This window comes from Ixodes scapularis, unplaced genomic scaffold, assembly GCF_016920785.2.
Source record: "Ixodes scapularis isolate PalLabHiFi unplaced genomic scaffold, ASM1692078v2 PGA_scaffold12__126_contigs__length_90152505, whole genome shotgun sequence".
NCBI classification, from domain to species: domain Eukaryota; kingdom Metazoa; phylum Arthropoda; class Arachnida; order Ixodida; family Ixodidae; genus Ixodes; species Ixodes scapularis.
The window spans coordinates 26,215,117-26,239,346 of record NW_024609838.1 but is presented as its reverse complement, the minus strand read 5'-3'; the positions used below and the strand labels follow the sequence as shown (position 1 = coordinate 26,239,346).

General features: G+C 46.0%; 2 protein-coding genes across 6 annotated transcripts in view; one reads left to right on the top strand and one right to left on the bottom strand.

Annotated features, from left to right (window-relative positions):
• Window positions 1–3,520, top strand: part of LOC8036371 (vinculin) — a 38,012-nt gene extending 34,492 nt beyond the window's left edge. The window contains exon 25 of the mRNA XM_042289476.1: window positions 1,387–3,520. Coding sequence (XP_042145410.1) covers window positions 1,387–1,556 — 170 coding nt within the window. The 3' untranslated portion in view covers window positions 1,557–3,520. The remainder of the gene's footprint in view (window positions 1–1,386) is intronic.
• LOC8036370 lies at window positions 3,214–23,370 on the bottom strand. 5 transcript variants are annotated; one of them, XM_029981663.4, is made up of 8 exons: window positions 23,063–23,370; window positions 22,431–22,511; window positions 21,645–21,743; window positions 21,375–21,473; window positions 20,201–20,299; window positions 4,892–5,062; window positions 3,650–3,802; window positions 3,488–3,570 (listed from the first exon to the last, which is right to left on the bottom strand). In XM_029981663.4, the coding sequence occupies exons 1-7, from the start codon at window positions 23,271–23,273 to the stop codon at window positions 3,657–3,659; spliced, it is 906 nt and encodes a 301-aa protein (XP_029837523.3). In that variant the 5' UTR covers window positions 23,274–23,370; the 3' UTR covers window positions 3,488–3,570; window positions 3,650–3,656. The 5 variants fall into 5 exon arrangements, with proteins under 5 accessions (XP_029837522.3, XP_042145409.1, XP_042145408.1 ...); XM_029981662.3 differs by having other exon boundaries at window positions 3,214–3,802; XM_042289475.1 differs by lacking the exon at window positions 21,375–21,473 and having other exon boundaries at window positions 3,214–3,802.
• Between the last annotated feature and the right edge of the window lie 860 nt (window positions 23,371–24,230).

Sequence of the window (24,230 nt, the reverse complement as noted above, 5' to 3'; positions counted from 1 at the left end):
GTTATGGGGAACTACATCATTTCACCAAATTGGTGCGAAAAACTGAGCACGAAGTTTAACTAACTTTGTGGCATCTCTTAGTTTTATTCCTGGTGCACTGCATTTAAGCAGTGCACGTTGACGTCGATGCTGGTCACGGCAAGGGTGCCTCTGTGTGCATGTGGTCAAATTAAGGAGCGCCCATTTCTCACATTCTACTACAGTGCTGCGCTTTTGACTGCCGTCACCACCTTTCTTTAGTCACACATTTTTTTCACGCACTCTATGTACTAACTTATATTTCTACTCCTTATAGTTTAAAAAAGAAATGCCAAAAGCCAGAAAGCTTATACGGGGAGCAAGTTTGTCTGCTGGTTGTGCAGAGGTTTAGCGACGTTACAGTGCCAAAGTTTGATTGGAGGATTGCCGCAAAAGCAGCTGCAGTGGGTAAACAAGTGCTGTCATCTTCTAGTCGTAGCAATGGCTGCCGTGCCCCTTCCACTATTGTTGAAAATCTAGCAGTTATTTACGCAAGAGAACTTGAACTTGGACAAATATGAGAGCAAATTCAAGGGTACACCGTTTTTGTTGACCAACAACTACCAGAGGTGCTACAATAAAAAATTAACTCGTGTCCAAAACATTGTTTACCCACAAAAAAGGAAAAAAAAAGAAATGCAGTCTGCTGGGCCGGAGCTCGGTTGCACTCACGATTAATCTCTCGTGCTTTCCTCGTCAATAGTGTGCAGAGACATGCATTTTTGTCCACTTGCTCACCGTATACACCTTTCCAGAGCATATCATTGGGCGAAAAATGCTGAGTCACTGGTCTGTGGATGCACGGGCTGCGCCCGGTGTTTTACGAAAGAAAGCTAGTGGACGTGCTGAGGACGCACCTCACAGCCCAGTAGACAAAGATGGCAGCTTGCAGAAGGAAATTACTGGAATGGTCTATAGCAGGAGTTCTTAAACTCTGATCTCGAGGAACATCCGTCCGCTTTGAACGACGGCCGAGGGGTCCTTCCTGGAGTTGGCAATGATGCAGTGAAGCAGCTCAGAAGTCTGCGAACCTTGTAAACAATACTGTGGATGCTAGGGAGTGCTTAGAATGTAGTCATGCATCAATGAATGGCTCAGATCTTCTTAAGAAAAAAAGTGCTTTAACTCCAAGAACACTTTACTTGGGGGCAGGGATAGTCGAGGAAATTTGGGAGCTGGGGGCTTACGAGGGTACTCTGGAAGACCCTTGAGTCCCTATACTCCATTTTACATTAAGTTCAACCGTTAGCTCCATCGGGCGACGGCTGCGGTTGAACTTTATGTGAGACGGAGTACAAGTCCCCCTGGTCGACGGTCACGAACAGCATAGACGCAACATATTGCGGTGCGGCCACCGCGCCAACGCAGGTACGGAAGAGGACCAGGAAGCGACGGACATGTTGGTCGGCAACGCCCAAAACCTGATGCAGTCGGTCAAGGAGACCGTCCGGGCCTGCGAGGCGGCGTCCATCAAGATCCGCACGGACTCCGGACTTCGCGTCCGCTGGATCCGCAAGCAGCCGTGGTACCAGTATTAGAGGCGACGGAACTTCGCCCTCCCCCCTCCCCCGGCCGACTCCATCCACCATGCGAATCGGACGACGCATTTAGGGGAACCTCGGAGACTCCCGTCCCCACGCGCGTGCTTTTACCCTGTCCGTCTTCCCTCCTCGCTATAGATGCAGTGTCCGGAGCGCGGCTCCGACAGGTGTGCTTGCCGTGTCCTCCAAAGTGGTCTCTCCGTTTCCGACCGACGTCTTAAAGCTGTCCCGCCGTTACTTGCTGCGACGGACGCAGCACACTTGTTCTGCGCGGGTCACTCTGCAGCTGGGCAGTCGACGAGAACCAAAGCAGACACGAGTTGGGACGCCGCGACGACGGCGGCCCTTGTGTACGCTTGACTTTTTTCTTTGCTGGCATTTCTGCGTTCAATCCGTCGGGGCTGCGACATTCGTGGCGTGCTGGCTCCTGCGACACAGTCTTGTAGCCACTTCAAGACCACTTTCGATATGTCAGAGGGATAGGACGTAAACACACCGGTCAAAGGAGTGTTCCGGGCACTGCGCTAGACACGAGAAACCACACTGCCTCGGGAGGAAGTTTAAAAACGAGAACTTAGAAAGATGCCTTATTTTAGCTTTTGTGTCTTATGGTGTGCCCCCGGTGCAATTATTTTTTAATCGGAGTCGCGACGATCACGGTTTTTCGTAGTTTACTTGTAACGGATTGTGGCACGTCTGCGAGCTGTGCAATTGATGTTTTGCTTTTTTCCACGATTTTTGGGAACAAAATCGTGCAGCAGACAACGATAAACATGCTTGTGTGTCCCATGAATCCATTAGTTTCTGGCAATTTGTTATTGGTTAGTTCAAAAAAAGAAGTCTGTGAAATGTGTTATCTACAGCGACCTTCAGTGAGGTCTTTTTTTCTTAGAAGTCCCAACAAGTTGTTGCTTTTACGTGAAAATCTACCTAATACAACAGGGTACCTTACACTTCGGAAGAAGATAATTCATACTAACCGAAGTGGGGAGGGAAGATTACGCTAAACTACCTACTGTTCTCCGTGCACATCACGAAAATCGAGTGCAGTTTTCGAAACGTGGCACCCACCCAAGTTTCAGCAGCCTTCTATTTTCTCGCAGCTTCGAGGCCACACATTCTTTAGATCTCATGCCGAGTACTATGTAGATTTAGGCCATTTTTATAGGCTGTGCACTTGCTGCGTCATGCAGTCCTCACCTCTAACCATTTCTCGAGAGTTTGTCGTTTGTGTAGGCTATCCTAGCATGGTCTCCCAAGCTTTTGTGCGACAACATCGCCGCTTCGTTTGTGGTGCATTTGGACACCACGTTTTATTATTTAATTGAAACGCCCAGTCGACGAGTTCTTTGTGGGGCTACTTCTGAAAACGGAGAAGTTTTGCGTGGTCCCTCTTTTAATTGACTGCTTGCTTTAATAGGAAGAGTAAATGCCAACACGCATTCACTCTGCTTTTAGCGATGTTTTACTGTGTTTTGAGATGCGGGGTGTTGATTTTCCTCTCACAAGACGGTTGTGCCATAAATTGAATGTATTGTGTCCGTTAACTGTTATCGACTCATTTTCAACGACAGATCTTAGACTAGTGGCCGGTGAATCGAAGAGACTTCGTCAACATGTGTCGTATACACAAGTTCAACGGAGCAGGGAGCGGTTCACGAATAATGAATGCATTTAATGGCAACGTAGAACTTTTTGTATGCGCCAAACGACACCTAGGCATTGAGGAGGGTTAGAGAGACTTTGCACTAAAATGTAGCAACATGTTTTGCTCTTTCAGAATATGCAAGAACTGCCAGTGCCTTGTTTTAGCCGTGCTTCTTTCGTTTGGCGTACTTTGGCAATTTTTTATCACGGGAAATCGCTGCGCTGCATCGTACCGTGTGCTTTTTACACGTCATTGCAATAACTGACTCTATTTACAACTTTGCGTAGTGCTAATAAAGTAATTACCACACTTACTTCGGTGTTTGTGGTATCTTGCATCTCGAGCGAAAGTGATGTAAAAAATCTAAAACACTGAAATGGCATTCGAAATGAGCCTGTGTCAAGACGAATTCACTGCAGCTCAAAGGTAGGAATGTCTTTACCTAGTTTTTACATGGTTACTGGTCTTTTCTGTTTTCTTTTTAGTTTAAGTAGGTGTTTTTGAAGGTTTTCTTTGAGATGTCTGAGAGTTTCGGGTGTAGGCCTCATTTCTAGTGAGTTGTCTTCCTTGGTTGGCTCATCGACATTATCGGCACCTGCAACAAAATTGCATTGATCAGACCCCCGGATTTACTATTACATTATCGCGTTTTCCTGATGCATGCAAATGCACCGGCAAAATGAATCTACCACTGATATTTCCTTCCTTATGTAGCCCTTTGCCAATGGGATGCAATGGTAATAGTACTGGTTCCTTCAAAGTGCTGTGTAGAAAGTCGTAAATCAGTGACATCTAACTGCATTGTAGCCCTCACAAGTGCATTTAGCATCTTCAAAGTGTGAAAATTTCTATGCCTTTCCCATTCCACCCTCCATCTCATCTCATCTCTCATCTCATCTCATCTCACCCCCTCCCCCCCCAAAAAAAAAGAAAGATAATTTTACAGGCAGGTGATTGGAATTCAGCTGTCTTAGAAGCACAGCATGCAGTGAAACCTTTCAAGCCTGACACATTTGTTACATGTATACTTTCAGAAGTTTTGACTTGCTCATCGAGAATCGATGTATTGGCACCCGCTACCAGGTGTTCGGAAGTAAAAAAATAACATGTTTTTCTTGTTGCAAAAACAAACTGAGCATCACCATACACTTAGCCTTTGTCCAAATGTAGCGCTAGTAGATGGGATCAGGTGTCAAAGTTTTAGAACTTACCATTATCCAAATCGAAATTTATAAGCGATTTTATCTAAATTTAGAGCGAGGGAATGGCGACCAATGCAGCCCACAAATACGTAACTGGCAAACGCTATAAGGAGCGCGTCCCATGTTTTCGCTAAAAATTTCAGAAAATTGTCGATAAATTTTTAAACGGATAAGGGCTAGTTCTGAAACTTCGGCATCTGGTCCAGACTGTTAGCTTGAGCGATCAGTCTCTGCCCAAGGTAGCCTTGGGCAGAAACAGACCATTAGGCAATGCATAGTTTACTTTTTGCCGTGACAAAAACGGTGTTCTCTTTTCTCCCAAACACCCGGCACATCCCATCGTGGTAGTCTCCAGAACTCGAACCTTCTCCAAATTCGTACACTACAAGTGCTAACCGTGGGTTCGAGTTCGGCAAGTTTCGTTGTGGTTGGTTGAAGGTGGAGGTACCACTCAACTTTAGAATGACAAAAGAAGCTGTGACCTGCTGCGTTCTTGTCGGGCGATGGACGAGGTCTTTTCTCGGCAGCCTCTCGTGTCCCTTGCAACCGTGAATAGGATCGGGACTTGCAAGGATTTCTGTCGCCTGGGCTCCCCATCCTCACGCTAGGAGCCCAGTCAGGACTGCTGTCATGAAACAAAGCAGGAGGCGAGCCTGCACAAAAAGAAAGGAGAATCGGTGTTGTCTATTTGTATACATTGCCCACAAAGAAATGTCAACAACCTAAGAGCAATAAAGCGTGCTTGACAGTAGAGTTAGTATTCATATTAAGTTATGCGTACTGCACCAAACACTAACACGTTTTCATATCGTGTTAAAGGGCATAAAACAAACAAAATTTTGTTTCCGAAGTTGGTGTTCAGGATGAATATTTCCAAACGTGCTACCAGTTTTACGACAGCCCTTCAGTTATGAGAGGAAAAGGCACCAATCTCACCAGCAAAGGTCGGATCAATTATATTTAGGTGTAAAATGGGCACGGATCTAGCAACAATGGAGCTTCGTGCAAAGAAAATCACTCTCGTATCAAATCTGCTGTGTCGCAAGTGTGGCACGCAGTAGGTTGTGGTGCACCTTTAGGTTATATACTACCCAAAACAGTAAATTTTTGAACCACTGGTCGGATTTAAATTATATTTACACTGCTTGTTTCTGTTGATGTTGAGAACATTTCTGCCAATTTTTGTTAACCTGGGTGAAGTACGAAAAAAATTGTGAACGTTCAAAGACAAAAGTGGGCGTGTCTGCTTAGGAAAACTATCGTTTTGAAATTACTTATAAATTTGTTGTTTTCATGTGTTACATTGCATTAGGACAGTTCAGAGCAGATAACTATGGAGCTATATTTCTATGTTATACCATCTTTCATGACAAAAAAGCCACATAAACACAAATACAGTTTTTTAGATTTCCATCCTTTGTCGAAACTTTTAATTCTTGAGCATGAAAAATGACAAAAATAAAAAATACAAGCTCATAGTTATCTTCCCCTTAAAATTTCACCCCAGAGAAACTCATAAAAATGAATCCAAGTTGCGTAATAACAAAACAATAGTTTTCCTAAAGTGAAATTTATGCCAAAAAGTGGAATGGAGAAAAATGCGTTCAAAGTGCTCCAACCTCTACCTTTTCTTTAGCATCGGAGGACCGAAAATAATTTATAAAAAATTAACTATGCAGTGTAAACTAATGAAACTTTCTGGGAATACTCTCTAGATGTTGGTGGATGTAAATATAACATTTTTCAAAATCAATTTTTTTGCAAAAATTGTTTTTTCTGGGTAGTGTCCCCCCTTAACAACTGCATCAGTCGTAGGTTTATTGCTCCTTTTGCATGACACAAGTTTGATGCTTGTACCAATGGCATCCTGGCTGCATGTTAGCAGGTGCTTCTGAGCACTGAGTGGCAGTAGGGTGACCACCTGTCCCACGAATCGCGGGACTGTCCTGCATTGAGGGGTCACGTCCCGCAAAAAATACCAAATGTCCCGCATTTCATGCTGCGTAAAATTCACTATGCGGCACTGCAGAACAGCAGCACGGGAATGCAGAGGTCACTGGTAATTGTGTGAATCGCGATAGTACGCCATTTTCGATCCAAGCATTGCGGGTAAGCAACAGTCGCCCTTGTCGCAGTCTAGAGAAGCTTGTTTTAGCGAACGCCGTTTTACCGACCCTGGTTTATCGAGTCCCTTTATAGAGAACCCAGTTTAGAGAAAATGGCGATGAGCCTCCTTTTAGCGAATTCGGCCGCCGCGAAGCAGCGTGTACGGGTAAATCAGGTGAGTTAACATTTTTGTGATGAGCCGCCGTAGCCAGAGGATCAACGGCCACACACAGCAAAAAGCCTGCAACTCGCAATGGTAGAAAAAAAAAACGAGGTTTTGTGTTGGAACATACAAGTATCGACAGAAAGAACTAAGTCTAAAAAGATTTAATGTTTATTTTTCCTCTTGATGCATTGTCTTCTGCTGAAGTCAATTTTCATGTTTTCATATTGGACACTCTTAGAGACGCCGTGCAACAATATTCACTTGGAATGTTCTTCATTTTACACGAGCTATACTATACTCGCATGCAATGCCACTGACCAAGGAACTCCTTTGTTGTGGTGTAATTTCAAGGACAAAAGCGAGCATTTTCTTTCAATCTCTCCTTTATGATACCTGATGACTAAGCTGGGGGGTCGCACTATCCCTCAGTGACGAGATTTGTATGTGACTCATATATTGGACCCAAGCATTGTGTGAGCACTCAATTTGGGCTCTTGATATTCAATAGCTCCACAAGCATTAGGGTAGTGGCAGTAATAAACGAAAAGGAATGTGTTGGTGAATAGGTATGAATACCTGAAAGGATGAAACATTGAGGACAGGGTCAGAAACAGGACTTCTTTCATTGAGCAACAACATAGAATGGCACAAAATATAAAAACCATCCTCCAAAGGTTTCAACATTCTCGAAGAAGGAAAGGAGAAATTTATTAAAAGAAAGGGAAATTTACTATAAATTGAAAAAGCTTAAAAAGCGTTGGCATTACCACGAGGTATCAATAATCTAGCCATCTCTGAACTTAGGAATTAGACCTTTGTCTTTATCAATGATAATGAAGGTGCAGAAATGTTGTTGATAGTCCCCATGGCCAATGATTCAATGATATCTCTCCAAAATCTGTTGTTGTGCCCGCCCAGAATTCTAGTATCGGAGAAATAAGCACTACAGCCATTGCACTTTCAACTGTGAACGACAATTGGGTGAAAAGACTTATTTGAAGCCTTTGATGCTTCCAAGTTGTTTTCTCTGAGTCGATGGTTAACACATCTCCCAGTTTGTCCGAGGTACCGACTGCCACAGCTTAGTGGAATTGAGTAATCCTTTCTTTCTTTACACTCTACAAACTTTTAGGAATGTTTAACATTGTACCCTCTGGGACTCTCACTTTCATTTATCTTTTTACACATGTGCTTAAACATACGACAGGAAAAAACCACACTCGTGTCGAACTTGGCCGTGATAGATCTTAAACGGTGCACGGAATCGTGCGTGTTGGAAATCGCAGCAAAACAACCTTTCTTTTGGCAACAGCTTGCAGAAGTTGGGGCCTAAGAATGAATCTCTCGAGGGTGGAATGAAGAAGGTATGCAGGAAAGCCTGCTTTTTCCAACCTCTGATGCTGCAACTTGAGGCTACTTTCGTTCCATCCTTGAAGCTACTTAGTTCCACCCTCGAGAGATTCATTCTCAGGCCGCAACTTCCGAAGCTGTTGCCAAAAAGAAAGGTTGTTTCGCTGTGGTTCCCTACATGTACAATTCCGCGCACCGTTTAAGATCTATCGCGTCCAAGTTCGATATACGAGTGGTTTTTGTCGTATGTGCCTTACGCAGATGTGTAAAAAGGTAAATGAGAGCGACAGTCCCAGAGGGTGCAATGTTAAACATGCCAAAAAGTTTGTAGGGTGCAAAGAAAGCCTGTTTATTAAATTCTACTAAGCTGCGGCAGTCAGTACATCGGACAGAGAACACAATTTGGAAGCATCAAGGCTTCAAATAAGTCTTCACCCAATCATCGTTCACAGCTGCACGTGCAATGACTGTACTCCTTATTTCTCCAATACTAGAATAGTGGGCGGGCACAACAGCAGACTTGGGAGAGAAATCTTTGAATAATTTTCCAAGGAGACTGCCAACAACATTTCTGCACGTTCATTATCACTGACAAAGACAGAGATTGAATTCCTAGCACCAGAGATATCTAGATTACTGGTACCTCATCATAATGCCAGCGCTTTTTAAACTTTTAAATTTATAGGAAATTTTCCGTTCTTCTAACAAATTTCTTCTTTGAAAATGTTTAAACCTTTGGAGGGCGGTTTTTATATTTTGTGCCATTCTATGTTGATTAATAAAAGAAGTCCTGTTTCCGACCGTGCACTCAAATGTTTTATTCATTGAAGTATTCATAAGTAGTGGCCAGTGTCCAATCGCTGCAGTGACGACAATACCGAACCATAACAATGTCTGGAACTCCGCGCATGTCTTGTGGTTTGCCAACCGCAGTGCGTGGCTATGATCAACATTGGCGGCATATAATCGGCTCCAGATCACGTGGGCGCTTGTTCTGGCTGCAATTTGAGGGGGTAAACGCAGCTTGTTTTTCTTAATTTATTTCTGACACTTCTATACAGAGCGCAAGTTAGTCTGCTTCTTTTGCAGGGATTGTGGTGATGTCAGAACGCCGAGCTCTCATTAACTCTGATTGACGAATAGTGGGTAGACCTCAAAGCAAGCTGCCTTGAGGTCTACCCACTATCCTTCAATCAGAGCCAATCAGAGCTCTGCGTCCTGACATCACCATAACTCCTGCAAAAGAAGCAGACGAATTTGTGCTCCGCATTGCTTGTGGTGAAAAGCGAACGAGTGTTTCAGAGGTCATTAACATCAGGGATTTGTTTTAAGCACTATTTGCACAAAGTACAAAATTGTTGCATCACCCCTTTAATCGTGTGCAGATGTTGATAAATTTCATCAAATAGTTCTTATTACAGCTGTCACAGTTGTGGTAATACCGTCCTTCTCTCGCATAATGTGGAAAGCAAGTTGTCTGCTCCTAGCGCAGGGGTTGCGGTGACATCAGAACGACGCCGAGTTCCGATTGGCTTCAAATGGAAGGATAATGAGTAGACCTCAATGCTAGATGCCTTCGACGTCTACCCACTATTTTTTCGATCAGCCCATAAGGGCTCGGCGTTCTGACATCATCGCAAACCCTGTGCAAGAAGCATGCAAACTTGCGCTCCACATAGGGAGTTTTATACCCCATTCAGATGGCCAGCATAAAGGAACCTCCCTTTTCAATCGGCGAATCAGCCTGCTCTCTTGGGTCACAAGCACTTGTCACGCAAAGAGGATCCCAAACTGTGGTTTAAAAAGCTCAAAGGACTAAGAAGAGAGGAAGGAGACGGGACAGAGCGCTTCTTCTTAGTCCTTTGCGCTTTTTAAACATCTAGACCTTGGCAAAATGTGCCCAAGGTCCCCAATTGATCTTGGATCTCAAACTAATTTGCCGCCGGCCAGAAAGGGTCTTTAGCTAAAGGTATGTTTACAATCGTGTGAATGGAATAGCATACACAATTTTGGCACATGCTAGCACTAAATTTTGTTTTTCATTCCCCGCCCCACCCCCCGGTTAGCGTGTTCTGCATTTCATTAGTGGCAAGGTGGTGACTCTAGGTGCATACTACGGCAAGGACGATATAGCTGCAATAGTGGGCAGAAGCGGCTTATGCTCCAAATGGGACCAATCAGATTCCCCAATGGCTAGGATGCTTGACTGTGCTTATAGCGTTTAGAGCGGAAACTTATCCTTGCATGAAAGGCCACGACACATGCAGTGAGCATACGACAGACTGTTGGCCACATTTTGAAAGTTGGCCAATCAGCTTTTTATGTCCAAAATGGGACCGACCAGACTCCCCAATGGTAAGGTAGTGAGTGTACTTGACAATCCCGCAAGCCGCGCTCGCCCTGCTTTGAACCTTTGTAGCAGAAAACGTGCACCCTTGCCTGTCACGAAGTGAGCGCTGCACACGCGCACATGGTCGTTTGGATTCATTTCGGGTCTGTTGATTCTGGCGATCCAGAGGTTTCGCCGCTTTTCGGACAGTTCCCGAGTGCGCTTGCACTGATGTGTGATGATCTTGGGAAGTCGAAAGAACTTTGCATTTTCGACGCTGTTTATATCCGGCCGCCCGCTAGTCTTGCTTCTGTTCTTGCAGTTTGCAACTGAACATCCTACCATCTTTCGCGTTGACCCTACGTACAGGGCGCGACAGTGTGGCTGTGTGCCCGCCGTGGACGGCTGGCAAGGCTGGCAAAATGCAAAATGCGCAAAATGGTACACCAGCATGGAGGTCCCGATCCCGTCATGCAAATTCCGGAAGAGTACGGACGTCATGCGTAGTGTTCTTCCGCGTCTTCCGCTGTGCACCTTTGGCCTTTGCGCCCATTGTTTGCGCCGGTCAGAAATCGCCGGTGGCGGCGCGCCGGTGTTTGTACCTCCGGCGGCGGCGTATTGACAGCGCGGCGTATTGACAGCGCGGCGTATTGACAGGCGCGGAAGAGGGAAAGGGTGGGGAGAGGGGGTAAATTAGAGAGTGAGGGGTAGAGAGAAAAGAGTCGTTTAAGTTTAGAAAACAAAAATGTAAACACCCAAAAAAGAAATACGTTTTTTTTCTTTTTTTCCTTGCTTCCAAGCTGCCGCACAACAGCTCTAGTTGTTTGTTTGTTTGTTTGTTTTAAACACATAGCGATTGACGCCGATTGCACCGCTACACAACCGACTCACTCGCCTTGTACCGAGGCAGATCCTCCGATTACACGCGCTTCCCGCGGGTGCCGCTGTCCACGATGGCTAGACGTAGGGAGGCTATTCCCTTTGTAACGGGCGGTAGCTTGCGCCACCTAGCCTAAGTCTAAAAAGACAAAAACGTGATTCCTCCCGCCCTTTTAAGACGAATTTTTCTCCCCCTAACTATCACCAGGCAGTGTGGGATATCACCAGGATAACCTTCGGGGGATCGGGCAAAAAAAAAACTAAAAAAACATCACCCCCTGCCTCTTCCCCCCGGCGAGGGAGTCGCCAATTTTCCTCTGGTCAAACCTCTTCGGCGTTACCCCAGCACCGGACCCACTAGGAGACAGGGTTGAGACTTTGGGCCGGAGCCACGCGGGAGGGAGTCCCAATTTTCCTCTGTCCCGCCTGTTCCCAGCTGTGCTAGTTAGTTGTCCATCATTTAATTTTCCCTAGATAATTTCCACCAATCTTCTAATCGTCTCTTTGTCACTGTAATCTTTTTTTTCTACCATCCTTCCATCGTCGCCAGTGCAACCCAGGGCCCCGGCCAAATCCGTTACCCCTTCAGGGAGGGCAGGACGAAGCCTCGTGCACTTCAAAACCAAGTGCTCCAGTGTCTCGCTATCATTATGGCAGGCGGCACATAATGTGTCGGTCTCCTGAAATTTAGCCCTATACGTCCTTGTCCTCAAAACTCCCGTTCTTGCCTCGAACAGCAAAGCACTTCCCAGTGAATTGTCAAATAGCTTTTCCTTTCTTATCTCCTGCTTTCGTGACCTGTACACTGCTAAAGCTGATTTCTCCTGCATTCTCCCCTCCCAAATTTTCCTCTCCGCCTCTTTCACCTTCTTTTTCACTGACATAGTCTGTTCAGCCCCATCACCAGTGTGTAGATATTTAAATGTAAGCTTTTGGGTTCGGTTTGTCCATTTTGTGTTTGAACTTTTCATGTATAAATACTCGAATACCTTACGTGCCCACCGCGTATCCTCCATTTCAGTCAACCTTTGTTCAAATTTCAACTTACTAATTGCCTCCCTGCTCTCAAAAGACGACCATCCCATGTCCCCCTGTACTCCCTCATTTGGTGTTTTTCCATGTGCTCCCAGCGCCAATCTGCCTACGCTTCTTTGTCGAATTTCTAGCCCTGATTGAACCTCAGATTTCATGCACAGCACTGCATTGCCAAATGACAGTCCTGGCACCATCACTCCCTTCCATATACCTCTGACCACTTCATATCTGTTATAGTTCCATAGTGCCTTGAGCTTCATAATAGATGAATTTCTTTTCCCTTTTCTAATTGTATTCTCCTCGTGTTCCTCTAGATATTTCCTTCCTTCATTGAGCCAGACCCCTAGATATTTGTACTTTTCTATGTGTTCTATCACTGTGTCCTGTATCTCCAGGGGTTCCCCCTTCTCATCGTTGAAAAAAAGATTCGAGAAAGGATATGCGCCAGTGTTGCCTGCATGAGAGCAGGCGTCCTTCTGTTGCAACTCTGTTGCTCCATGCGCCTTTCCTCCTCTCGCCTCCCATTGCAAGCAACGAGCGCCTTGGCGCAGCCTCTCTCGCTTTCTTCTCGCACCAAGAATTGCAAACGTCGAGCGGAGAAAGCAAAGTTGCCAGACAAGCAGCAACATCCAAGATGGCGGAATTTACCATTTTTCGCGTTAAAAAAATACTTAACCTATCGCAACAAAACTGGTGGCTATGAAAAAGTAATCATTTATACCTTGTGTAAATTATTCAAGCACCTTAATGGGCTTTTATGACCCGAGTTAGGAAAGAAAACGACGCTTTGCCCCATAGACTCCCAGCAAAATTTAGCAATTAAATGGCGTCCATGTCCCCTGATCGCCGATCTAGCAGTTGCACCCACCCTCACTTGAGCCTCCCTAGCTAGACGCATAACCGAGGATCACAACAACATCAACAAAATTCGCGAGGGCGCGAAGTCGAAGACCCGTAAGGAGAGCCTCCCCGCTCGACCGGATGCGATCGAAGCCTGACCAGCTCGACTTCGACCCCCGATGCTAGATCCCGGCGTGGGGATCAGAAAAGAGGACCCCTAGAAAAACGAGCGACAGGAACGAAAAAGGACGCAAATATAGCGCTCTTGTATCAAATTATTTCTCAAAGTTTCCATTAAATAATTTTACAGCCTACAATACGGTTCGTTCCGTTATAACACGGGTAAAAATACAGGCGAGCTGATGAACTTCCATAGTAACCGGGGTTGGTAAATTCTAGATTCAAGACAAACACGTTCCTGCGTCAAAATCATCCCTTTTACCTCCAACAACCAAATCTCGTAAGAACTACTTCGCGTCGCGTTACATCGCGTATAAACATTGCGCAAAACTTGCTTTTTTCTTCAAAAAAACAAGTATAGTTTATTTGAACAACGACCGCTTGTATATATACGTCAAGACCCTCACCACCAAAAAAAAGTCGGACGCTCAGCTCAGAGCCTCAGACAGATCCAAATGAATCATGGTCGCACCAACCAGCCACCATGACGACCTCACTTGATGACTGATCAGCCAGATGCGATAACAGGCAACTCCATCATTCTTGGAAAACCCACAAAACAAGATCTTACAGACAAAAAAAAAAAAAAAAAAAACGCTTCATATCACTGCCCAATGCCAAGGACAGTGCTATGCACAATTGCCGGAGGTCAAAATTTATCTGGTGGCATATGCTTTGTCTTATGAGCGCCTCAGAAGGCACATTTCCTGAATTTGGCTTGTGTGCCATGTTGTGCAGGCATATTTGAAATCTTTGTTAGTCTAAATGATTGTATAAATGTTATAAGAGTGTATTGCAACATTGGCAGCAAATTGTATTATTTGGCAGCTGGTTGCAGGCTAATAATACCAATAAAATAGAGCTTCAAAACATCTGCAATGTTTTCCTGCATCATCATAGACACGCAATAGTTTTGTAAGTGCCAATTTTCCAGGCAGACTTCTTAGACTGTAACACTATAGCACATGGCTTACCACGGCAAGCTTTGTCTAAACTAAGTCGGTGATAAAGGAAGTGGCAGGCTAACACTCATTTAGTACGGAAGGGGCATGTATCGACCCCTTTTAGTACTCGGCAGAGGCAGTAACTGCAGCTACGACCTCCATCTTTCTTTCAGAAAGTTGCCAGTTGCCGACGTAGGAGAAAGTCGCCATAAAATTATGCTGAACTACAAAGCGGACAATACGCTTCTTTAAATAACATATTAGTAATTTCTGTCACTGATACCCTGGTGAAATCCAATAGGTTATGTAAGGCTGCACTAAGATAGGTTGTTGTGCAAACTTTTTTGCAAATCTGACCAATCCGACCATGTTCAGAGTCGCAAGTGCTCATTCAGGAACCCTGATCCTCAATGAGCACTGCAGTTTTAACTTACACAATATTTTCCGCAGACAAAAGTACCATTTCACCCTAGGGTTTTTGGTTGGAACTGGTAACATGATACACTTTCTCTTGGCAGAATTGTTCTGTAGTCTGGTACAAGGACCGACGACCTCAGGAAAACAAGGCATGCTCAATATGATGAGTTCGCCAGGCAGCAGCTCCTCACTGACAAACCCCTCATCAAGGCTGACAGTTTCGACATGTTTTATCCTTGCAAGAGTGGTGTGGTTTGTCCAAATACAATGTCGCGCCACTTGCACCGACACATTGTCATCTGGTATTTATCCTGATAAGAGTGTGCATGGTGTGCATATCTCCATGAACCAATACACTGAGACTTATTTTCATGCGGGTGATAAACCAGTCTTTTTTAAGGGATACTATCCTGAAGGGCCGACAAGCACGGAGCACCTGCTGGTGGGAAGACCCTCTCCCAGTGACCTTCTTTCCATTCCTTGTCGCTCTCTTCTTACCTGAAAGGAGGAAGTCTGGAAGCTGACCTCCACCAAAAAGAGGAGGACTCTCCTCCTGTTTTGGATGAAAAGGAGAAGTTGAGGGGCGTTTTCCTCCTCTCTACCTGTTGGTCGGCCTAGTCCCTTCTTTGTTAAACCTTCTACACGACCCCGTCAGAGGATGTTGCAAGAAGGTTTTAGAGCTTGCGCGGGGAATTAGAAACGATGAAAAGCGGCCGCCAATGGGAAGCACGAGGAGGAGGTGATAGCACTGGAAGAAGTTTGCAACTAGACGGCACGGCTAAGTGGCGTTGATGGCCATTACAATCATGCCTCGCGCGCCCCCTCCGGATAAGCAGTGAGTGGAATATTTCAACATGCAGTCAATTTTGATATGATTGCATTTGCAAAAATTTAAATAAATCGAGATGCTAGCCACTCGAAGCCATCTGCAGTATGTTTAAATGATTACAGTATAGACCACTTACAACGTAACAGCTTATAGTGCAGGACCGGATATAACGCGGTTTTTTCAAACCACCGGTTCGCCTCCCATAGAACTCCATGTAATTACATAACGCTTAAAATGCAGGCGCGCGAAGGGAAATACCGGTTATAGTGCGGTTTTCGGAACAGCCCGGCGACCGCGCCGACTGACCGACGCAGAGAGCACGATTCCCTGTGCGACACTAGATAACGGCGCGAACCGCAAGCGGCACTCGCGGGGCAAGGAGGTTGCTCGAAGAAGCAAGGAGAAGCGAAGACAGAGGCTTCAGTTGCCATAGCGACGGAGGGACGCTTGCACGTGTCGTTCACGTGCGTGCGTGCGTTCACGTGTGAGCCCAACCCCAACCAGCCCAACTTTCCCCCGCTGCATTGGAAACAACCGCAACGACAGACCAATCGCAGGTCGAGGAGAAGTCTTCTCGCGCGTTGCATGCCGGTCGCGGGCTGGCTTCTTCTATCCGCAAACATGGCGTCGGTTGTGGTCGTCAACGTAGACGGCGTGGTGGAAGCTCATCGTTCCGCGTAAAAGCACTATCCTTGATTGTGAATTTTCGTTGTGTGTCGCTATGATAACCCAGCACATACTAGAAGGGAAGATCCACCTACTCGTGCGGCGATGTCGTGGCGGCACTCTCAAGACGGCAGAAACGCCCGTGTCGTCGTGCTTGTTTACTTCGACTACAGTGGTGCTTTCTAAGCATTTGTGTTTTCGAACATCGCCCGGATTTCTTATTTGGAGCATTTCATGCCTGTGCTCAAGTTGAAGGTATTACTGGCACGTACCGTATAAAGGATGCGAATTTTCACGCGTTTTCATCACCGGAGAAAAGTGATTAGGGTTAGCAATCCTGAACGCTCGCAACATCCGTCCGCAACCCGCGACGCCGTTAAAAGGCTGCGCCAGGCAAACAAAAGCTCATTTCTTTCAAAATATGTGACACACTTGAGAGAGAAGTGTACTAGTCTGGTGAAATAAAGACTCCTCAAACTCAGCTTTATTTTCCATCTAACATAAAATAAATTCTGTTACAAAGGTAAGTTGTCTGATGGCGTGTATTTTGGCCTGAAAAATTGATGTTTTGGTTATAGCGCGGTACCGCTTATAGTGCGGATTTTCGCGACTCCCGCGACATACATTATATGCGGTCTACACTGTATTTACATAAAACACAGCCACCATTAAGTACATACGCATCTTCAAATTGTGGCGGCATTGCATAATCAGTTGCTATAGAGACAGTTCACAGTTATTCGCCATAGTTTCTGTTCCAAACACGCACATTACGCAAGGCATTCCTACCCAAATGAAACACAGATGACAGTCTGTAACCGTTTCTGAGTGTGCAAGAGGCACCCAATGGAGTTATCGTCTATTCATTAATATATAATAATTATTCAAATATGTTCTTCTCAAATTCAAATAGTCGTAGTTGACTACAGACGATGCCGCCTGGTGCTGCTGTAGTGACACGGCATGCGAGCCATACTATTGGCTATGTTCCACATTGCGCTGCAATGGGCTTTTGTCGGCCGCAAATAAGGAGGTCTTAAAGGATCGCTTCTCATGCAAACAGAGTTGCCAACGTCGAAATGTGTGAATGAATTAACTTCATTTTCTGCAACTAGTCCAAGCCGCACGTGAGCATGTTCACGCTGTAAGCTGCGTTTCCTGACAACTTCTGCAAAGCTGTAGGGATGACCATGGAAACAAAGGAAAATGCTGAACCTCGCTTGTGTATTGTCGCATCCTTGATGCGGTATGTATGTGTCTGATTTATACTTTTTTGTTGTTTTTTTCAACGAGAACAAGGCGGAGAAAATTAATTTGCATGGCCAAGCGATGGCGGGGAAGGAACACGTTTTAGAGTATGTGAGCCTGCTCTCAGTGCCGACCACCATCCTCCGGTTCAAAATAGAACTTCTCGCCTATTGCATTATTATGCAGGGTATTTTTTTTAGCTCAATAGTTTTCAAAAAGGCCATGGCGGCCTCCGAGAAAGAAGGCGGAACGAGGTGATTAGCAAGCGAAATAGCTACAAAGTTTTAATTAATCTCATTTTTCATTTGAGGGTGCATAATGTATTTGGAGATTTAAGGCTCAACTGCAGTATGGTCCAGACATGTTGTCAAATGTTGAATAACAAATTCATACAGTGCAGATATGTCACAATGGTGCACGGCATAAAACTGGAACAAAGCAGGGAAAATGTAAATTTGAGGGTTTACGTGCCAAACAAACAATGGGCATCTGGCACACCCCAGTGGAGGACTGAGGATTAATTTAGACCACCTGGGAATCTCTCGACATGTAACCCAAATCTGAGTTACACGGCGTCTTTCTCCAGTAAGCCTGTCATGTTGTGGGCACCTCGGCCGGGATTTGAACCTGCCGACCGGGGATCCGTGGGCTGACGCTTTGCCTCAAGGCCACCAAAACTAAGCGGGGAAAAGCACCGGTGACGTCATCGCTTCACCCCTCTGGGCATGCAAACATACACCAGCACTCCTCCCCGCTTAACGGCCGACGTACAACCTCGGCTTTCTGCAGGGAAGACAGTCCTCTTAGTGCTCCCCTCTCCTAAGCTGCGAGGGGAGCCAAGTTGGGCCAAGGTAAAAAGTGGAGAGGATATAGGAAAGGGGGAGGCGGTAGAAAGTGGAAAGCGCAAAGTGTACGTCGGCCTTTAAGGGCTGTTCACACACATGCGTCAAACAGGTCTGCCCCTCGCATCTATCAAAAAAAAAGTGGGCCGGGTATGAAGTAAAGGTGACTGGCTGTGTCTGGTCTTTGCATCCCACGAGCAGCCCCAAGGACGCACACAAAAACTGAGGAATCTCTTTGCGTTAAAATGCGGAACGCAGGTGGAAATGGGCAAAATAAAGCATATTCAGTTTAATTTTTTTTTTTATGGACGTGGGGAGTGGACCTTTTTTGTGTTGGGTAAGCCATTTAGCTTCAGTTTCACACCATACACCAGAATAACATTTCTCACGCTCACAATTAGTCACAATTTGACGGCACGGCTGGACTATGTTGAGCTCCAAGTTCCAAACTCTCCAATTATGTTATGTGCCCTCAAGTGAAAATTAAAAAGTTAATTCGAACGTTTAAGTTAATTAACTAACAGATTACCTAATTTCACCTTTTTCTCGTTATTTATGAATTTGGTGCAGCTGAAAACTGTATATATGTTTCAAACACCTTACAATGATTGAATAATGCTTTAAAACTAAAGGCAATGGGCAGAAAAAAAAATGACGGTAGAACACCTGCTCTACGACTCTTTTGTGTCTTCTTGCTTTCAACCACGGAACTTCTTAAAGGGGCTGTGCAACAATTTTCAGACTTTGGCCAATTAACTGCAGAAATTAATCTGCGTCACCTATGGAACGAAAAGCAGAAAACCGTATTTTCTTGCAAGCGCTAGTTCTAATTAAAAAAAAAAAAAAAAATGAAACAAATCGAAGGTCAAAGTGCCTCTCCACTTTCCACGTCGACTTTCGGGTGACATACTCTGGGGGTTCACATAGTTTCCCCTTGGGTTCTCTCTTCAGAGACCAGTCGCTTCCTGGCGATCGTCGAGTTTTAAAGGCTTAGCCACATCGAAGGTCGCGGCGAGCGTAGCAGAGGAGGGGGACAGGTTTTGTTGACTTCCGCGTACCCCCAGAGACGGTGTCATTTTAGTTTCCATAACCCCGACAGGCGGTTGCAGATCGGCAAATAATTTGGTTTTTGCTTTGCGATTACACAGCAGAATAGCCGTTTTTTGGGGAAAGGTGACGCGTTTTTGGTCAATTAGTCTTGTATGAACAATATAAAAAATGCAAACCGACAATTATTTCAACCTTAAAATTATTGCACTGGCCCTTTAAGGGCTGGGTGTTCGTGACATACCCTTCGAGTTGAGAGAGCAGGAACTGCAGAGGCTACGCACGGAATTTTTTTATGTTTTGCACTAGAAAACTGCTCCCGAGAACGAAAAAAATATTCAGGGGTCACAGAGTAACGCCTCAAGACTCGAAATCTGCACATTAAAAAAAGTTCAATATTTGTTTCACAACTCCTTTGAGCTGTTGACTACCTCAGTTATGACATCCTCATGAGCAGTTCTGCAGTTACGCACTGTAATGCAATTGTAGAAACAAAACATAATGAGAAGCTGTGGCCATAGTGCAAAAATATTCTTCAGGTGTGGACAGCGCACTCATCAACGTGTGCTGATACAAATCGCCCCTCGTCTGGTTTCGAGTGCTAACTTGTGGGCATTAAGCCCACTGAGAAATCGTCTCCCATGTTTATTTTTATCACAGTTTCACTCTCAGGCCAGCCGATCGCTCTGTCAGCTGGGGGCCCGGTGGCCGCAGGATGACACGGCCTCTTGAAATCTGTAGACGGAACGTTGCTAGATTGCTCACACCATGCGTTTAGTTGCAATGTGTCTTCACCTAAAGAGTATACCTTACACCATGGTAGCAGCACACACTGGATGCTTCATGGAGCACATAGAAAGCCGAACACACTTGTCAAAATGGGGTGAGGGACATGCAATAGCAGCAAACAGACCTGCTGCTGCGTGCCTTTCTTCATCCTGTGACCAGTCGGTCTCTGGAGAAAGGGAGTGCGAGTGGTCGCAGTCCTGGAGGGCTGGCACACCACTTGGACCTGGGAGAGATAACGGACGTACCAATGGTGCTCTCAGACACTTCAGATGTAAAAGCTGCAGCACAGTCTCAATGCCTCATGCGGCACAAGAGAAGCAGATATCACTGTCAAAATGGGGTAAGGGACGTGCAGTAGCAACAAACAGGGCTAGGCAGTATCGCGATACAAATGTATTGCGATAGTATCTTAGAGATACTTTCGAGTATCTGTATCGAGATACATTTGTAAAATATATTTGTATCTCAGTAGGGAAATACATTTACAATGTATCGCTTGAATCGCGATACTTTGCGTGACTTAGGCATCTTGCTACATTTGTTTCCCTTTTTAATTTAAAGGATAAGAACATCTGTTTGGTACAACTTGCTTTGGAATTTATAATATGAACCTGCCCTATAACATGACGCATCTCAGTCACCAACAATAAAAAAAAAAATTGTGGTTTAAAGAAGGTTATTTGCAAGAATAACAAAATCAGCTCCACTCACAAAGCCCTCCACTCTTTCCAATTTAGCAGAGCGAACGCTGTACAGCAGTTGAGTGGAGAAAAAGTATGGCCCTGTTGTCCAATCTCTTCACACTATGGGTGACTCAGAAGCTTATAATGTGACAGTTTGAGATGTGCCCTCACGGCAAAACAGGGCTCATTTCAGGCAGACGGACGCCTTTCGTCAAGCATGGTATGCAGTCTTTACCGTTCTGTAACTATGTGGCTCAACAGGGGTGACATTTTTTTAACGAAATAAATGCTAGTCAAGGAGTTCGAGGTAGTGGGCAGTGCATAAAATGGCACAAAAAGAAGAGCGTAAGCATAAATTACCTTTCGCGTTCGCCACGAACTGCACCCTCTCCACGTAGCACCGTTCAAGAACAAATGTATTTCTATGAGTATCTGTATCTGTATTCTGGAATGCCTTTCCGCCGTTATTGCTGAAGTATCTCAGGAATATCCCGTTGCATAAAGACAAATGTATCTCAGTATCTGTGTTTTGGCCTTAAAACACATTTATCTCAGTATTTGTATTCCCGAATACTTTTTTGGGGTATCCCTGCCCAGCCCTGGCAACAAACAGACCTGCCGCCGCATGCCTTTCTTCATCCCGTGACCAGTCGGTCTCTGGAGAAAGGGAGTGCGAGTGGTCGCAGTCCTGGAGGGCTGGCACGCCACTTGGACCTGGGAGAGATAACGAACGTACCAATGGCGCTCTCTGACACCCCAGATGTAAAAGCTGCAGCGCAGCCTCCATGCCCCGTGCAGCACAGTCTCAATGCCTCGTGCAGGACAAGAGAAGCAGAGATCCCTTGTCAAAATGGGGTAAGGAACGTGCAGTAGCAACAAACAGACCTGCCGCCGCATGCATTTCTTCATCCCGTGACCGGTCGGTCTCTGGAGAAGGGGAGCGCGAGTGGTCGCAGTCCTGGAGGGCTGGCATGCCACTTGGACCTGGGAGAGATAAGGGAGAGACTAATGTGGACGGTCTTGCATTCTTGTAGGTTCCCAAAGGTAATGTAACAAATTGCAAATGTTATCTATCTAAGCCAAACATTGGGCTCCATTGCCATGCAGCTGCAGAGGTCGGGTTGGAGTTAAACCTGTGGGAAACATCACATCGTAAGATTGGGATACCACAGTAGTAGGCAGGCACATAGCCAGGATTTTGTTTGGGAGGGGGTGGGACGGGAGGCATGACAAAAGGTCATAGATGGCTGAAGGGAGAGGAGGCTCCAGAAAAAGTGAACATTTTAGAGGGAGGGGCACCCCCCTGGATCAGGTATACTCGGAGACAGCTTTTCTTGGCAATGCAGTCCAAACTACAGGCACCCGTGAGCTTCCTCCGCTACGATGCTAACCAAGGATGTCCTGTGCCCTCTTCTAATATTCCAAAAAATGTTGTTGCCAAGTGTAAATGGCTTATACCTGACATCATATCCGTATTCCTTGCTGGTTGCAGAACCCTGCCGTCAATGCAGTGGAAGCTGTGCACACTTCTTTCCGCTTGCTCGCAGCGCTCGTTTGTTGTTTGTAGAAATAGTACAGTAAAGGCTACGGCCGAGGCAGTTTTGCAAACAGAGAGGAGGACCGAATTACGTCAGTGCAACCTGTCAATATCAAGAAAAACATTTCACGTACCATGATCTCGGGCACCAGCGACGGGGATATTCAGGATTCTCGGCACAAAGTCTGGATGGGTGGCGTAGCGAGATGGCTTACCTGGATGGTGACCACGTCTGCATTTGGTATGCTGTTGCCATTTGCCAAGTTGATGCAGCACATCCCAATTTATATTGTCAACGTAGAAAAAACATCACTGCATTGGCCACGTTACCGAAACACCCGTTCATTAATCTGGCGTGACTGCACGCAACAAGATTTCGCGACGGCATAGTCACGATCCATTTCGTTTAACCACGAATTATATGTCGCGCTCGAACAATGCTCATGGCGGTTCACTGAATCACAGTTTGATGCGGCGGTCGGCGCGAGCTGACGGGCCGCGCGGCGTCGTGCGCCGTACTCGTCGCGAACACATGGGTCTGGCGCGTGCATTGCTGAGGCCGCGTACCGTAGAATGCACGATGATCTGCACGCACCCATCGGTGAAGCAGCTGCACCCGGTAGACCCGTAGGTTAAGCGCCGCGACGAGAAGGGCACGACGCGGAGCGTCCAGCCTGCTGTCATCGCAACAGCCGCTGCATTTATCGAGCCCTTACACGCCCTGCCCATGAGAGATGCTTCCTCTCGAATAAACGTTCCAACTTACCTGTCATGAAGTGCGCACTACAGACTCGAGAGTTCGAGTGCGGCAGCCATGGTGTACCGTCTTCATTTGTTCGATTCACAGCAGCGACGGCAGCGATCCAGAGCTTCCTCCTCTTGCGTTGGAGCCGTTCGGATGGGAAGCAAAAAAAACGGCATCCGCTGCCGCTTTTCGCGACGTTCTTGCAGTTCCCGAATGCACAATCCTGCGGCATCTTTGGTGCTTCTGACTAACTCTTCCACACCCGACCGCCGCCGTCGCCATCTTTGCTCACTTGTTTTTCGCGGGTTCCCCGGTTCCCCCTGGTTTTCCCTACGAAGCTGATCACGAGGTATAAAAGTCCCTAGGTGCGCATTTTGTACCTTTTGTACCGCTCGCGTGGCCGCCCCTCAGAGGGCGAAGAAACTGGTAGCCATAATTATAATGCAAAAAAAAAAAAAAAAAAAGGGTTTTGTGTGTGTTTATACAGCCTAGAACTTGGTCTGCCTCACAGGGGCGACGATTATAATGCAATTAAAATGCGAAGGTGCAAGCGAGCTGGACAAGAATGACGAAAATAATCCCTGGAGAAGGGGAACAAGAGGGACAAAGGACAAACATAAATCTCCAAACACAGCTAGCTAGGTTACTGGTGAGCGACCGAAAAAATCCGCCTGGTCCGGGTATCGAACCTGGGACCTCTCCATTACAGGTGGAGCGCTCTACCAATAGACCTTTTTCCAGTAAGGAGTGCCTCATGGCGGTTTCGCCGCCTACTACAAATGGAGGGCAACCGGACTCGCCTTCTCCCATAGGAACAGATTAGTGTCGCAAGAAAACAGTGCCCCCCAAGAATGGCGAAAGGGCGGTCAAGGTCAAGGGAAAAGGGTGTGCGCGTGCGCAGACGCTTACTGGAAAAAGGTCCATTGGGCTAACCAGGGGTTAGACGTCAGTAGAGCAAACGGGTTTCATCAGCTGCCACCAGTCTAACTCCAACAAGGGTGAAGCTTGCGATTTAAGGTTATAATTATAATGCAATTAAAATGCGAAGGTGCAAACGAGCTGGACAAGAATGACGAAAATAATCCCTGGAGAAGGGGAACAAGAGGGAAAAAGGACAAACATAAATGTCCAAACACAGCTAGCTAGGTGACTGGTGAGCGACCGAAAAAATCCGCCTGGTCCGGGTATC